The sequence below is a fragment of the Amblyraja radiata genome, chromosome 47 (assembly GCF_010909765.2).
Source record: "Amblyraja radiata isolate CabotCenter1 chromosome 47, sAmbRad1.1.pri, whole genome shotgun sequence".
Classification (NCBI taxonomy): Eukaryota; Metazoa; Chordata; class Chondrichthyes; order Rajiformes; family Rajidae; genus Amblyraja; species Amblyraja radiata.
Window position 1 is genome coordinate 5,755,643 of NC_046002.1, and position 12,972 is coordinate 5,768,614.

General features: G+C 49.3%; 1 protein-coding gene across 2 annotated transcripts; it reads left to right on the forward strand.

Moving 5' to 3' along the window:
• The first annotated feature begins 542 nt into the window (after nucleotides 1-542).
• LOC116968875 (gamma-secretase subunit APH-1A-like) lies at nucleotides 543-12,632 on the forward strand. 2 transcript variants are annotated; one of them, XM_033015849.1, is made up of 7 exons: nucleotides 543-729; nucleotides 5,135-5,305; nucleotides 7,081-7,154; nucleotides 8,364-8,486; nucleotides 9,518-9,644; nucleotides 10,913-11,036; nucleotides 12,243-12,632. In XM_033015849.1, coding segments are annotated over exons 1-6 (609 nt in total). In that variant the 5' UTR covers nucleotides 543-616; the 3' UTR covers nucleotides 10,914-11,036; nucleotides 12,243-12,632. The 2 variants fall into 2 exon arrangements, with proteins under 2 accessions (XP_032871740.1, XP_032871741.1); XM_033015850.1 differs by having other exon boundaries at nucleotides 550-729; nucleotides 10,913-11,040.
• Nucleotides 12,633-12,972: the final 340 nt, after the last annotated feature.

The following is a 12,972-nucleotide window of genomic DNA, read 5'->3' on the forward strand; positions in this document are numbered from 1 at the left end:
ACTAATGTGGACTACAACTGCCATGATGCTTTGCGTCGTCACGCATGCGCAGGTCCCTTTCCGTCGCAGGTACGAATGGACAAGGTCACCTGGACGGCGTAAGTCCCGCCCCCACGCCGACCTCTGATTGGACGGGAGGCGCCAGCTCCTATTGGAGGAGGCCGCTGTCAGTCGTGATCTCCCGCCTACCGGTTTACGATTGACCGAGCGGGTCAACCACGTGGGCTCCCATTGGCTGAGGTGCACGTCCGTCACGATAACCCGCCCACTCCGGGCTTCTCGGCCTTCAATTGGCCTAAAGCGCTGGAACCCGCCCACTCTCCTGTGATTGGCCGGCACTCACACATCCAGGTTCCCATTGGCCAAGAGGCAAGTCCATCACACGATCCCGCCCACTCGCACACGATTGGCCGGTCCTCCCGCACATCCGAGGCTCCCATTGGTCCGCGCCGCCGTCGATCACCCCGATGTCCCGCCCACGGCCGGAATCCTCAATCCCAATTGGCCGCCGACTCCGTCAGTCACCCGCCGGGCCCCGCCCTCCGTCACCACCAGCGACGACGGGGTGTTTTTTTAAAATGGGCGTCCGGCGGCAGCCGCCGTCATCGCGGGGGATATGAGCGCCGCCGTCTTCTTCGGCTGCACCTTCATCGCCTTCGGGCCGGCCTCGGCTCTGCTGCTCATCACCGTGTTCGGGGACCCGCTGCGCGTCATCATTCTGGTGGCCGGGTCAGTTGTGTTTTTCATTTAAAACCCGGCATTTCTGTCGTCCGGAGCCGCCTCTCAAATAAAGTCGGCCGACATTTAGTCAATTAAAGTGGATGTCGTCAATTTAAAGGGGGTGGGGCCAATTAAAGGGGGTGCGGTCAATTAAAGGGGGTGCGGTCAATTTAAAGGGGGTGGGGCCAATTAAAGGGGGCGGGCATCAATTTTAACGGGGTAGACATCAATTTAAAGGGTGTGGGGTCAATTTAAAGGGTGTGGGGTCAATTAAAGGGGGTGGGCGTCAATTAAAGGGGTGGGCGTCAATTTAAATGGTGGGCGTCAATTAAAGGGTGGGCGCCATTTAAAGGGGATTGGGGTCAATTTTAAAGGGGTTGGGGTCAATTTTAAAGGGGTTGGGGTCAATTTTAAAGGGGTTGGGGTCCATTTAAAGGGTGTGTGGTCAATTAAAGGGTGAGCACCAATTTAAAGGGGGTGGGGTCATTTAAAGGGGGTGAGCATCAATTTAAAGGGGGGGGTGAGCATCAATTTAAAGGGGGGGGGGTGAGCATCAATTTAAAGGGGGGGGGTGAGCATCAATTTAAAGGGGGGGGTGAGCATCAATTTAAAGGGGGGGGTGAGCATCAATTTAAAGGGGGGGTGAGCATCAATTTAAAGGGGGGGGTGAGCATCAATTTAAAGGGGGGGGTGAGCATCAATTTAAAGGGGGGGGGGTGAGCATCAATTTCAAGGGGGGGGGTGAGCATCAATTTCAAGGGGGGGTGAGCATCAATTTCAAGGGGGGGGTGAGGGTCAATTAAAGGGATGATTGCCAGACAAGGGAATCAAGCAAGGGCTAGTTAAGAGAGTTTTATTGTCATGTGTTCCAGATAGATCCATGAAATTCTTACTTGCAGCAGCAATATAGGATAGAACTTTATTTCCCGGGATGGCGGGACTGACATATGATAAAAATAATGGATCGACTGGGCTTGTATTCACTGGAATTTAGAAGGATGAGAGGGAATCTTATAGAGATCTATAAAATTCATAAGGGATTGGACAGGCTAGATGCAGGAAAAATGTTCCCGATGTTGGGGGAGTCCAGAACCAGGGGTCACACACAGTTTAAGAATAAGGGGTCGGCCATTTAAGACTGAGATGAGGGAAAACCTTTTCACCCAGAGAGTTGTGAATCTGTGGAATTCTCTGCCACAGAAGGCAGTGGAGGCCGATTCTCTAGATGTTTTCAAGAGAGAGTTATTTTCTCTGTGTCTGGCATGTTTGTACTGATAGAACAGCCAGGACGCGATGGTGGAGTAACTCAGCAGGTCAGGCAGCACCACTACATCCAGGATAGGTGAGGTTTCAGGTCGGTCTGAAGAAGGGTCTCGACCTGAAACGTCACCAATTCGTGTTCTCCAGAGATGCTGCCTGACCCGCTGAGTTACTCCAGCACTCTGTGTCCTTTTGTGTAAACCAGCATCTGCAGTTCCTTGTTTCTACATACAACAGTACAGTGTAGGAATAGGTCTATGCTGCACAGGATGCCAAATCAATCTCCCCTGCTTGCATGCGATCCATATCCCTCTATTCTCTGTGTCAGTCAATATCCTGTGACCTCTTTGATGACCCTCAGACTATCCTTGATCGGACTTTGCTGGCTTTATCTTGCATGTATCTAATCTATACACTGTAAATGGACCCATTGTAATCCTGTGCTGCCTTTCTGTTGACTGGATTAGCATGCAAACAAAGGTTTTTCGCTGTACCTCGGTATAATAGACAATAGGTGCAAGAGTAGGCCATTCGGCCCTTCGAGCCAGCACCGCCATTCAATGTGATCATGGCTGATCATCCCCAATCTAAAGGATCTAAAAATATAATTTTAAATCTTATGTGTATGAAGAAATATACACATAAATTTCAAATTATATTTTTAGACCCTTTAGAAGAAGCAATGAATATTAAGGCTGATTCACAAAAACTAATATCATACTTTTATAATAATATATTAAATAGAGAATTACCCTCAACAGAGGCACTAAGAGAAGATTGGGAACATGAACTAATGAGAAAGATCCCGAAGGATAGATGGGAAAAGTATCTGATGAACACACATAATTGTTCCATTAATGAAAGACATAATTTAATTCAATTTAAATTATTACATAGACTATATTATTCAAAAACGAGGTTGAATAAATTCTACCCAAACGTCTCTCCCAGATGCGATAAATGTTTGTTTCAAAATGCTAATATAACACATTCATTTGTAGGATGTATAAAGTTGAATAAATTTTGGAGCGATATATTTGATATATTTACAAAGCTTTTCAAGTCAAGAATAGAACCTAATACGGAATGGATTATATTTGGAATAATAGTAGAAGATATCAATTTAAATAAGGACCAAAAAGTTTTTTAAATTATGGGTTAATAATTGGAAAGAAATTGATACTTAAATTTTGGAAAAATACAGCTATTCCAACTGTTAAAATGTGGATTAGGAATATGACGGACATAGCACGCCTTGAAGAAATGAGACTCCGACTAATAGATAAATATGACCAATTCTTAAGGAGTTGGTCCCCTTTTATCGACTTTTTGGAATCGTGATGCAGCGGTACCTGAAAAAGCTACTTTCTTAACTACTAAACCAGGTTCGCTTCTTAATAAACAGACACCACACAAACTGTTTGGTAGACCAGTTCACAACTTTACTTAACATCGGCCGATGGAAGGGAGGGAGAACTCCAGTCAAGTGACCATTACAGACACTTGACCGTCCTCCGTTCACCTCACTGAACAACAGAATTACATTGCCTTAAATAGGGTTTTTTTGTCCCCTTAGCACATTTCAGACATTAGTCATGGTCAGAGGTACAGGAAAAGGTTTCCACAGAATGCATCACATCAAAGGCCTTTTGTTTACATAGTACAAGATAACATTGGCCATTTGGTTTACGACATTTTATCTTTCTACTTCCCTGGTTCCTTTCTTGTCCTTCATAAACATTGGCTATTTGGATAAGGCCATTTTATCTTCACAGAGATCACCCTAGCTCTTTCGCTGCTTCCTCTCTGTCATTTGGTCCCTCATAAACATTGGCCATTTGGTTTATGGCATCTTACTTCACAGATATGACTAGCTGTTTCTCTCTTCCTTTCTCGCCTCCTCCCCCATAACATTGGCCACTTTGTTTACGGCATCTTACTTCAAAGAGATCTAGCTCTTCTCTGCTTGTCACTTGGGAGACAATGTTATGGTATTTATTATCCCACACCCCCGCAACCTAAGGCAAGCCTAATTTGAGACTAAATATAAGCTGTAAGCTAGCCCAGAAGCCAATTTAATATCTTCTTATATTTTAACTAAAATTCAGCTTCATCATACCTTAAAGATTACTGATTTCAGGTCAGGTCGTGGATAGATTTACATCTCCGAATAAAGATCTGAAAATTTCTCTTTTAAGGGTCTTTTGCTCCTATTTCTACTTTCCACTTTTTCCTTTCTTATACACACACTTCACGTTTTTCTATTTTCTACTATCTATTTTTTCTCTTTTTCTCTTCTCCAATTTTTTTTTTCCCCTTCTTCTTGTCTTTCTTATTTTCTTTTCAAAAACATAAAACTAGAGGTTGTACATAGAATGTATAATTACGTTATGACATAGTTGGCACCTAAAATTAGGTCCCACTGTATTGTTTTGTATTGGACGGGACGACAGATGGCACAATGGGCTAAGTGTTCGACTGGCAACCGGAAGGTAGCCGGTTCGAATCCCGCTTGGAGTGCATACTGTCGTTGTGTCCTTGGGCAAGACACTTCACCCACCTTTGCCTGTGTGTGAATGTGTGTAAGTGATTGGTGGTGGTCGGAGGGGCCGTAGGCGCAGATTGGCAGCCACGCTTCCGTCAGTCTGCCCCAGGGCAGCTGTGGCTACAGAAGTAGCTTACCACCACCGAGTGTGACTGAGGAGTGAATGAATAATGCGATGTAAAGTGCCTTGAGTATTAGAAAGGCGCTATATAAATCCCATCCATTATTATTATTATTGTTTTGTATTGTACTAACTTCCCATAAAATAAACAACAACAAAATAAAAATAAAGGCCAACATGCCATTCGCTTTGTTGTACCTGCTGTACCTGCATGCTTACTTTCATAGACTGATGCACAAGGACCCCCAGATCCCGTTGTACTTCCCCTTTTCCCAACTTGACGCCATTTAGATAGTAATCTGTTTACTATATTTACTAAGTGATGTTTTGGGTCGAGACCCTTCTTCAGAATCGACCCAAAACGTCGCCCATTCCTTCTCTCCAGAGATGCGGCCTGTCCCACTGAGTGACTCCAGCATTTTGTGTCTACTTTCGGTTTGGTGCAGCGTCTGCAGTTCCTTCTGACACGCCTCCTCCTTCTTCCGCAGGTCGTTTTTCTGGCTGGTGTCTCTACTGCTCTCCTCCCTGCTCTGGTTCATCGCTGTTCAGCTCAGCAACAAGGAAAACCGCAATGTGCAGCGGGGGCTGCTCATCATGGGAGCGGGGATCTCCGTCCTGTTCCAGGAGGCCTTCCGCTTCGCCTACTACAAACTGCTCAAGTAAGCTTGCTTCACCGAGTCACAGAGTGATACAGTGTAGAAACGGGGCCCTTCGGCTCAACTCGCCCACACCGGCCAACATGCCCCCAAGGTTCATCAGGTTAATTCCCAGGAATTCCCGGAATCCATTCAGTTTAGTTTATTGTCACGTGTACAATAAACAATAGGTGTGAGAGCAGGCCATTCGGCCCTTCGAGCCAGCACCGCCATTCAATGTGATCATGGCTGATCATCCCCAATCAGTACCCCGTTCCTGCCATCTCCCCATATCCCCTGACCCCGCTATTTTTAAGAGCCCTATCTAGCTCTTTCTTGAAAGTATCCAGAGAACCGGCCTCCACCGCCCTCTGAGGCAGAGAAGACAAAATGCACACCTGCATTTGTACAGAGCCCTAGTGAGACCACACCTGGAGTATTGTGTGCAGTTTTGGTCTCCAAACTTGAGGAGGGACATTCTTGCTATTGAGGGAGTGCAGCGCAGGTTCACCAGGTTAATTCCCGGGATGGCGGGACTGCCATACGCTGCGAGAATGGAGCGGCTGGGCTTGTACACTCTGGAGTTTAGAAGGATGAGAGTGGATCTCATTGAAACATATAAGATTGTTAAGGGCTTGGACACGCAAGAGGCAGGACATGTTCCCGATGTTGGGGGAGTCCAGAAGCAGAGGCCACAGTTTAAGAATAAGGGGTAAGCCATTTAGAACGGAGACAAGGAAAAACTTTTTCACCCAGAGAGTTGTGAATCTGTGGAATTCTCTGCCTCAGAAGGCAGTGGAGGCCAATTCTTTGGATGGTTTCAAGAGAGAGATAAATAGAGCTCTTAAAGATAGTGGAGTCAATGGATATGGGGAGAAGGCAAAAAATGGGGTCCTGATTGTGGATGATCATCCATGATCACAGTGAATGGCGGTGCTGGCTCGAAAGGCCGAATGGCCTACTCCTGCACCTATTATCTAATGTCCCACCTACACTCGTAAAATATGAGAATCATGGTTTCACAATCAGAACTAGAGTCGTAGACTGATCCAGCGTGGAAACAGGCCCTTCGGCCCAACTTGCCCACACCGGCCAACATGTTCTAGCTACACTAGTCCCACCTGCCCGCGTTTGGCCCATATCCCTCCAAACCTGTCCTATCCATGTACCCATCTATAACTGTTCCTTAAACGTTGGGACAGTCCCAGCCTCAACCACCTCCTCTGGCAGCTCGTTCCATTCACCCACCACCATCTGTGTGAAAAAGTCACCCCTCGGATTCCTATTAAATCTTTTCGCCCTTCACCTTGAACCTCTATCCTCTGGTCCTCGATTCCCCTACTCTGGGCAAGAGACTCTGTGCATCTAGTTTAGTTTAGGAAGAGTTTGGGACGGAGCGGCGGGTAGAGTTGCTGCCTCACAGCGCCGGAGACCCGGGTTCGATCCCGACTACGGGTGCTGTCAGTACGGAGTTTGCACGTTCTCCACGTGACCTGCGTGGGTTTCCTCTGAGATCTTCGGTTTCCTCCCACACTCCAAAGACGTGCAGGTTAATGGGCTCAGGGTGGAGAAACTCCCTCAAACCCAATCTTCACACCTATGTTCTCAGGTTCCTGATTTCCCCCACCTTGTGTAAAAGACTCTCTGCGCACACCTTATCCATTCCCCTCCGTATATATCCTCTTTCTGCATTGACGTTCCCTTAGATTGGTTGGCCCGTGAACTTGTGATGAACTTGCTTCCGAAGTTCCCACACCATGGGTTCAAGAACTTCTCATAGATGTTTGTCTAACTAACAGGAGAGCGGACCAAGGGTTGGTGGCCATAAGTGAGGATGGACAATCACCCATCTCCATCGGACAGATGGCCTACGGTAAGACTGTCTGTGCCCGTGTGTGTGTGTGTGTGTCTCTGCGTGTGTGTGTGTGTCTCTGCGTGTGTGCGCGTCTCTGCGTGTGTGTGTCTCTGCGTGTGTGTGTCTCTGCGTGTGTGTGTCTCTGTGTGTGTGTGTCTCTGTGTGTGTGTGTCTCTGTGTGTGTGTGTGTCTGCGTGTGTGTGTGTCTGCGTGTGTGTCTCTGCGTGTGTGTGCGTCTCTGTGTGTGTGTGTCTGCGTGTGTGTGTCTCTGCGTGTGTGCGTCTCTGCGTGTGTGTGTGTCTCTGCGTGTGTGTGTGTCTCTGCGTGTGTGTGTGTCTCTGCGTGTGTGTCTCTGCGTGTGTGTGCGTCTCTGCGTGTGTGTGTCTGCGTGTGTGTGTGTCTCTGCGTGTGTGCGTCTCTGCGTGTGTGTGTGTCTCTGCGTGTGTGTCTCTGCGTGTGTGTGCGTCTCTGCGTGTGTGTGTCTGCGTGTGTGTGTCTGCGTGTGTGCGTCTCTGCGTGTGTGCGTCTCTGCGTGTGTGTGTATCTGCGTGTGTGTATCTCTGCGTGTCTGACTACGTGTGTGTGTATCTCTCTGCATGTGTGTCTATCTCTGTGTCTCTCTCTGTGTGTATCTGTGTGTGTGTATGCGATGTGTGTCTCTCTGTCTGCGTGTGTGTGCCTCTGTGTTTGTGTGTGTGAGCCCCTGTGCGTGTGTTCCTCTGTGTATACATGTCTGTGTGTGTTTCTCTCTGTCTGTGCGTGTGCGTGTATCTGTGTGTGTGCCTCTGTACATGTGTGTCTCTGTATGAGCATGCTGTGGGTGGGTGTTCTGTCTTCTATGCTCGTTAGAGGGAGCGCGGGGAGAGAGCGAGAGTAGAGCAGGGGGAGCAGAGAGACAGAGCGAGAGAGGAGCTAGGGAGAGAGGGAGAGAGAGGAGTGTAGCGAGAGAGGGAGCGATGAGAGGAGGGAGAGCGCGAGAGGAGCGAGCTGAGAGGGAGGGAGCGATAGTGAGCGATAGGTAGATGGAGGAGAGGATATCGGGCGGCGCTCTCCGGCGATAACATTTTTACTCTCCTTTCTCTCTCTTCTCTATCTATCTTTTCACTCCTTTCTATCATCTCTCTTTCTCTATCTCATTCTCCATCTCTTTCTCTCTCATTTCTCTCTTTCTCTTTCTCTCCCCCTCTCCCCCTCCTCTGTTGATGCTGACCTCTCTCCCACACACAGTCTCGGGCCTGGCGTTTGGAGTCATCAGCGGTGCCTTCTCCGTCATCAACGTCCTGTCCGACTCGCTGGGGCCCGGCGTGGTAGGGATTCATGGTGGCTCCCCCTACTTCTTCCTCACCTCTGGTGAGCTTGGGGAGGAGGGCTGGGGTCGGGGGGGGGGGGGGGGGAAACTGGATGGGGGGCGTGGAGACGGAGGGGGGGGGGTGCAAGTGGGAAGAGGGTCAAATGATAGGAGCAAAATGAAGCCATTCGGCCCATCAAGTCTACTCCGCCATTCAATCAAGGCTGATCTACCTCTCCCTCCTAACCCCATTCTCCTGCCTTCTCCCAAATTTGAGGAAGGACATTATTGCCATAGAGGGAGTGCAGAGAAGGTTCACCAGACTGATTCCTGGGATGTCAGGACTGTCTTATGAAGAAAGACTGGATAGACTTGGTTTATACTCTCTAGAAGTTAGGAGATTGAGAGGGGATCTTATAGAAACGTACAAAATTCTTAAGGGGTTGGACAGGCTAGATGCAGGAAGATTGCTCCCGATGTTGGGGAAGTCCAGGACAAGGGGTCACAGCTTAAGGATAAGGGGGAAATCCTTTAAAACCGAGATGAGAAGAACTTTTTTCATACAGAGAGTGGTGAATCTCTGGAACTCTCTGCCACAGAGGGTAGTTGAGGCCAGTTCATTGGCTATATTTAAGAGGGAGTTAGATGTGGCCCTTGTGGCTAAGGGGATCAGAGGGTATGGAGAGAAGGCAGGTACGGGATACTGAGTTGGATGATCAGCCATGATCATATTGAATGGCGGTGCAGGCTCGAAGGGCCGAATGGCCTACTCCTGCACCTAATTTCTATGTTTCCCCGTAACCCCTGACACCCGGTGGGGCCTGTTTCCACGCTGTGTCTCCAAACTAAACTAAACCAGGTTAATGGCTCAAGATAAGACACAAAATGCCGGAGTAACTCAGCTGGGTCAGGCGACATCTATGGAGAAAGGGAATAGTGGACGTTTTCGGGTCGAGAGTCTTCTTCAGCGCACTGCCCAACGTCCCCCCGTGACCTGTGTGTGTTGGATAAGGTGGGGTGGGGAGGAGGGGGGCACGGACTGGAGTGTAACGGTGCGATTCTTGCCTCCCTCTCATCCCCCCCCCTCCCCCAGCCTTCTTCACCATGGCTCTGGTTCTCCTGCACACGTTCTGGGGCGTTGTGTTCTTCGACGCTTGCGAGAAGCGCAACTGGCTGGTCCTGGCCGTTGTCCGTCTCCAGCCAGTCCTACCTCCGGACTGGTGAGTATCTGCCCTCCCGGGCCTCTTTACCGGCTGCCTCGGTCTAGGGGTATGATTCCCCGCTTAGGGTGCGAGAGGTCCCGGGTTCAAATCCCAGACGGTGGAGCCCAAGATCCTATAGCGGAGCAAGATAGACCACTCCTGCTAAAGGCAATGGGCTGACGTGTAGTACGCAACGGAGCAGAACGTGGGCCTTCTTTTCATCCATTCCCATAACCGGACCCGACCCGACTCGCAGTGTAATCAACGTTGCGGGGGAACAGTTTGTGTTCATAAATTAAAATTCTGAAAATGTCACCATGATGGTGACATTCCCGGGATGGCGGGACTGTCATATGCCGAGAGAATGGAGCGGCTGGGCTTGTATACTCTGGAATTTAGAAGGATGAGAGGGAACAGAAAATAATAATAATAATGGATGGGATTTATATAGCGCCTTTCTAATACTCAAGGCGCTTTACATCGCATTATTCATTCACTCCTCAGTCACACTCGGTGGTGGTAAGCTACTTCTGTAGCCACAGCTGCCCTGGGGCAGACTGACGGAAGTGTGGCTGCCAATCTGCGCCTACGGCCCCTCCGACCACCACCAATCACTCACACACATTCACACACAGGCAAAGGTGGGTGAAGTGTCTTGCCCAAGGACACAACGACAGTATGCACTCCAAGCGGGATTCGAACCGGCTACCTTCCGGCTGTCAGCCGAACACTTAGCCCATTGCGCCGTCTGTCGTCCCACGAAAAGATTATTAAAGGTTTGGACACGCTGGAGGCAGGAAACATGTTCCTGATGTCGGGGAGTCCAGAACCAGGGGCCACACACAGTTTAAGAATAAGGGGTAAGCCACTTAGAACAGAGGTGAGGAAACACTTTTTCTCACACAGAGAGTGGTGAGTCTGGAACTCTCTGCCTCAGAGGGCGGTGGAGGCCGGTTCTCTGGATGCTTTCAAGAGAGAGCTAGATAGGGCTCTTAAAGATAGCGGAGTCAGGGGATATGGGGAGAAGGCAGGAACGGGGTACTGATTGTGGATGATCAGCCATGATCACAGTGAATGGCGGTGCTGGCTCGAAGGGCCGAATGGCCTCTACTCCTGCACCGATAGTCTATTGTCTATTGTACCGAGGTAAAGTGAAAAGCTTTTGTTGCGTGCTAAACAGTCGGCAATCAATCCCTTTACAGTGCATAGATACATGATAAGGGAATATCGTTTAGTATCTTCCGCCCAGTCCCTCATGCTATTGGGTTTTTTTTCCCCTTCCACAGACGTTCTTGAATCCCTGGTACGTCGGAAGCCTCGTCCCAATTTACGGCCTAGTGGTTGCCATGGGAACGTGGGCCTACTGCACGGCTGGTGGGTCGGCGCACAATATCTGGCGTTGCTTCACATGTAGGTACATAAACTTGCCTCCCCCTCCCCCCCCCCCTTACCCTCGTCTTGTGATGTTACCAAGATCAAGAATGATCCCGGGAACGAGTAGGTTTAAGAAGGAACTGCAGATGCTGGAAAAAATAGGTAGACAAAAATGCTGGAGAAATTCAGCGGGTGAGGTAGCATCTATGGAGCGAAGGAAATAGGCGACGTTTCGGGCCGAGACCCTTAACATAGAAACATAGAAAATAGGTGCAGGTGGAGGCCCTTCGAGCCAGCACCGCCATTCATTGCGATCATGGCTGATCGTCCCCAATCAATAACCCGTGCCTGCCTTCTCCCCATATCCCTTGATTCCACTAATCCCCAGAGAGAGCTCTAACTCTCTCTTAAATCCATCTGTTGATTTGGCCTCCACTGACCTCTGTGGCAGGGAATTTCACAAATTCCACAGTCTGAAGTCCGAAGAAGGGTCTCGACCCGAAACGTCACCCATTCCTTCTCTCCAGAGATGCTGCCCGTCCCGCTGAGTTACTCCAGCATTTTGTGTCTACCTTCCATTTAAACCAGCATCCTTTCCGACACAGTTAAGAATGTTGCCTGGGTTTCAGCAACTAAGTTATAGAGAAAGGTTGAACAAGTTAGGTCTTTATTCTTTGGAGCGCAGAAGGTTAAGGGGGGACTTGATAGAGGTCTTTAAAATGATGAGAGGGATAGACAGAGTTGACGTGGATAAGCTTTTCCCATTGAGAGTAGGGAAGATTCAAACAAGCGACATGACTTGAGAATTAAAGGACAGAAGTTTAGGGGTAACATGAGGGGGAACTTCTTTACTCAGAGAGTGGTAGCTGTGTGTGGAATGAGCTTCCAGTGGAAGAGGTGGAGGCGGGTTCGATTTTATAATTTAAAAATAAATTGGATAGGTATATGGATGGGAAAGGAATGGAGGGTTATGGTCTGAGTGCAGGTAGATGGGACTAGGGGAAAATAAGTGTTCGGCACGAACTTGTAGGGCCGAGATGGCCTGTTTCCGTGCTGTAATTGTTATATGGTTATAGTTGGGTGATTTCATATTATGGTGGTGAGCCTGTTTGGTATTGTGGCTGTATATATTATCGCAATAATTGATCGCATTTATTTTTGTTCTTAAATTAAATCTATGCCGCCCACTTGACTCTGCCTCCGAGCAGTTCATTCCTCTACCGCTGTTTCTGCCCTCCACAGGCCCAAAGAAACCCGACCCTCATGTCCTGATCTACTCCACTCTCCGAAACCCAGCTGAAGACTGACGACCGAGGACCAGACCCCGGTACGCACCTTTCCTGCCCCCCACCCCCCCCCTCGCTACACCCCACCCTCCATCCCTCCCCGGCTCGGACACTGCTGCCCACCGGTACGAGACGCCAACTGGTCATCGGCAGCGGCCATTTTGAAGGGAGGACCCAACGAGAGGCGGCCCTCTCCCCGCCCGATCGGACCATCGGCCAGATTCCATTTTGACGACCGGACTTTTGTTTTGGTTTGAACTCGACGGCGGAACGGCAGCCGATTGAATTTCATCGCCGTAACGATTTTTCCCGCGAGACGGGTGGACCCTGCCCGCTGGTTGTTGGACATAGGTGCATTAGAATTGCATCCCCCTCGACATCCCCATCTTCCCCGCCTCATGGGGATGTCGAGGCTTGGGAGAAAGATTGAGTGGGAGGGGGTTTAGGGGGAGGGGGAAGGTTTGGTTAAACGGTGACTCTTGTCGGTGTAAAGAGGAGGTGAAAACCCCCACAGTCTCCACTCGCTCCCCATCCCTCCCCGCTGAGGCTTAACTTGTCCGCCATGTTGGATCGCGAAGAGCCGAGGTCAAGAAGACTCCGCTGCCCGGCGATAAGGCTGCCCGCTCTGTCCCTAGCGCCGACCCAGCAGGGGGGAGAATCAGCCAGTTCTGGCGGGAAATCGAGGT

What these genes read in the sequence shown, in the direction of transcription:
- LOC116968875 (XM_033015849.1), top strand. Translation starts at nt 617, where the DNA reads ATGAGCGCCGCCGTCTTCTTCGGCTGCACCTTCATCGCCTTCGGGCCG. An exon ending in GCCTACTACAAACTGCTCAA is followed by an intron (nt 5,306 to 7,080) that starts GTAAGCTTGCTT and finishes TCTAACTAACAG; the next exon opens with GAGAGCGGACCAAGGGTTGG. An exon ending in CATCGGACAGATGGCCTACG is followed by an intron (nt 7,155 to 8,363) that starts GTAAGACTGTCT and finishes TCCCACACACAG; the next exon opens with TCTCGGGCCTGGCGTTTGGA.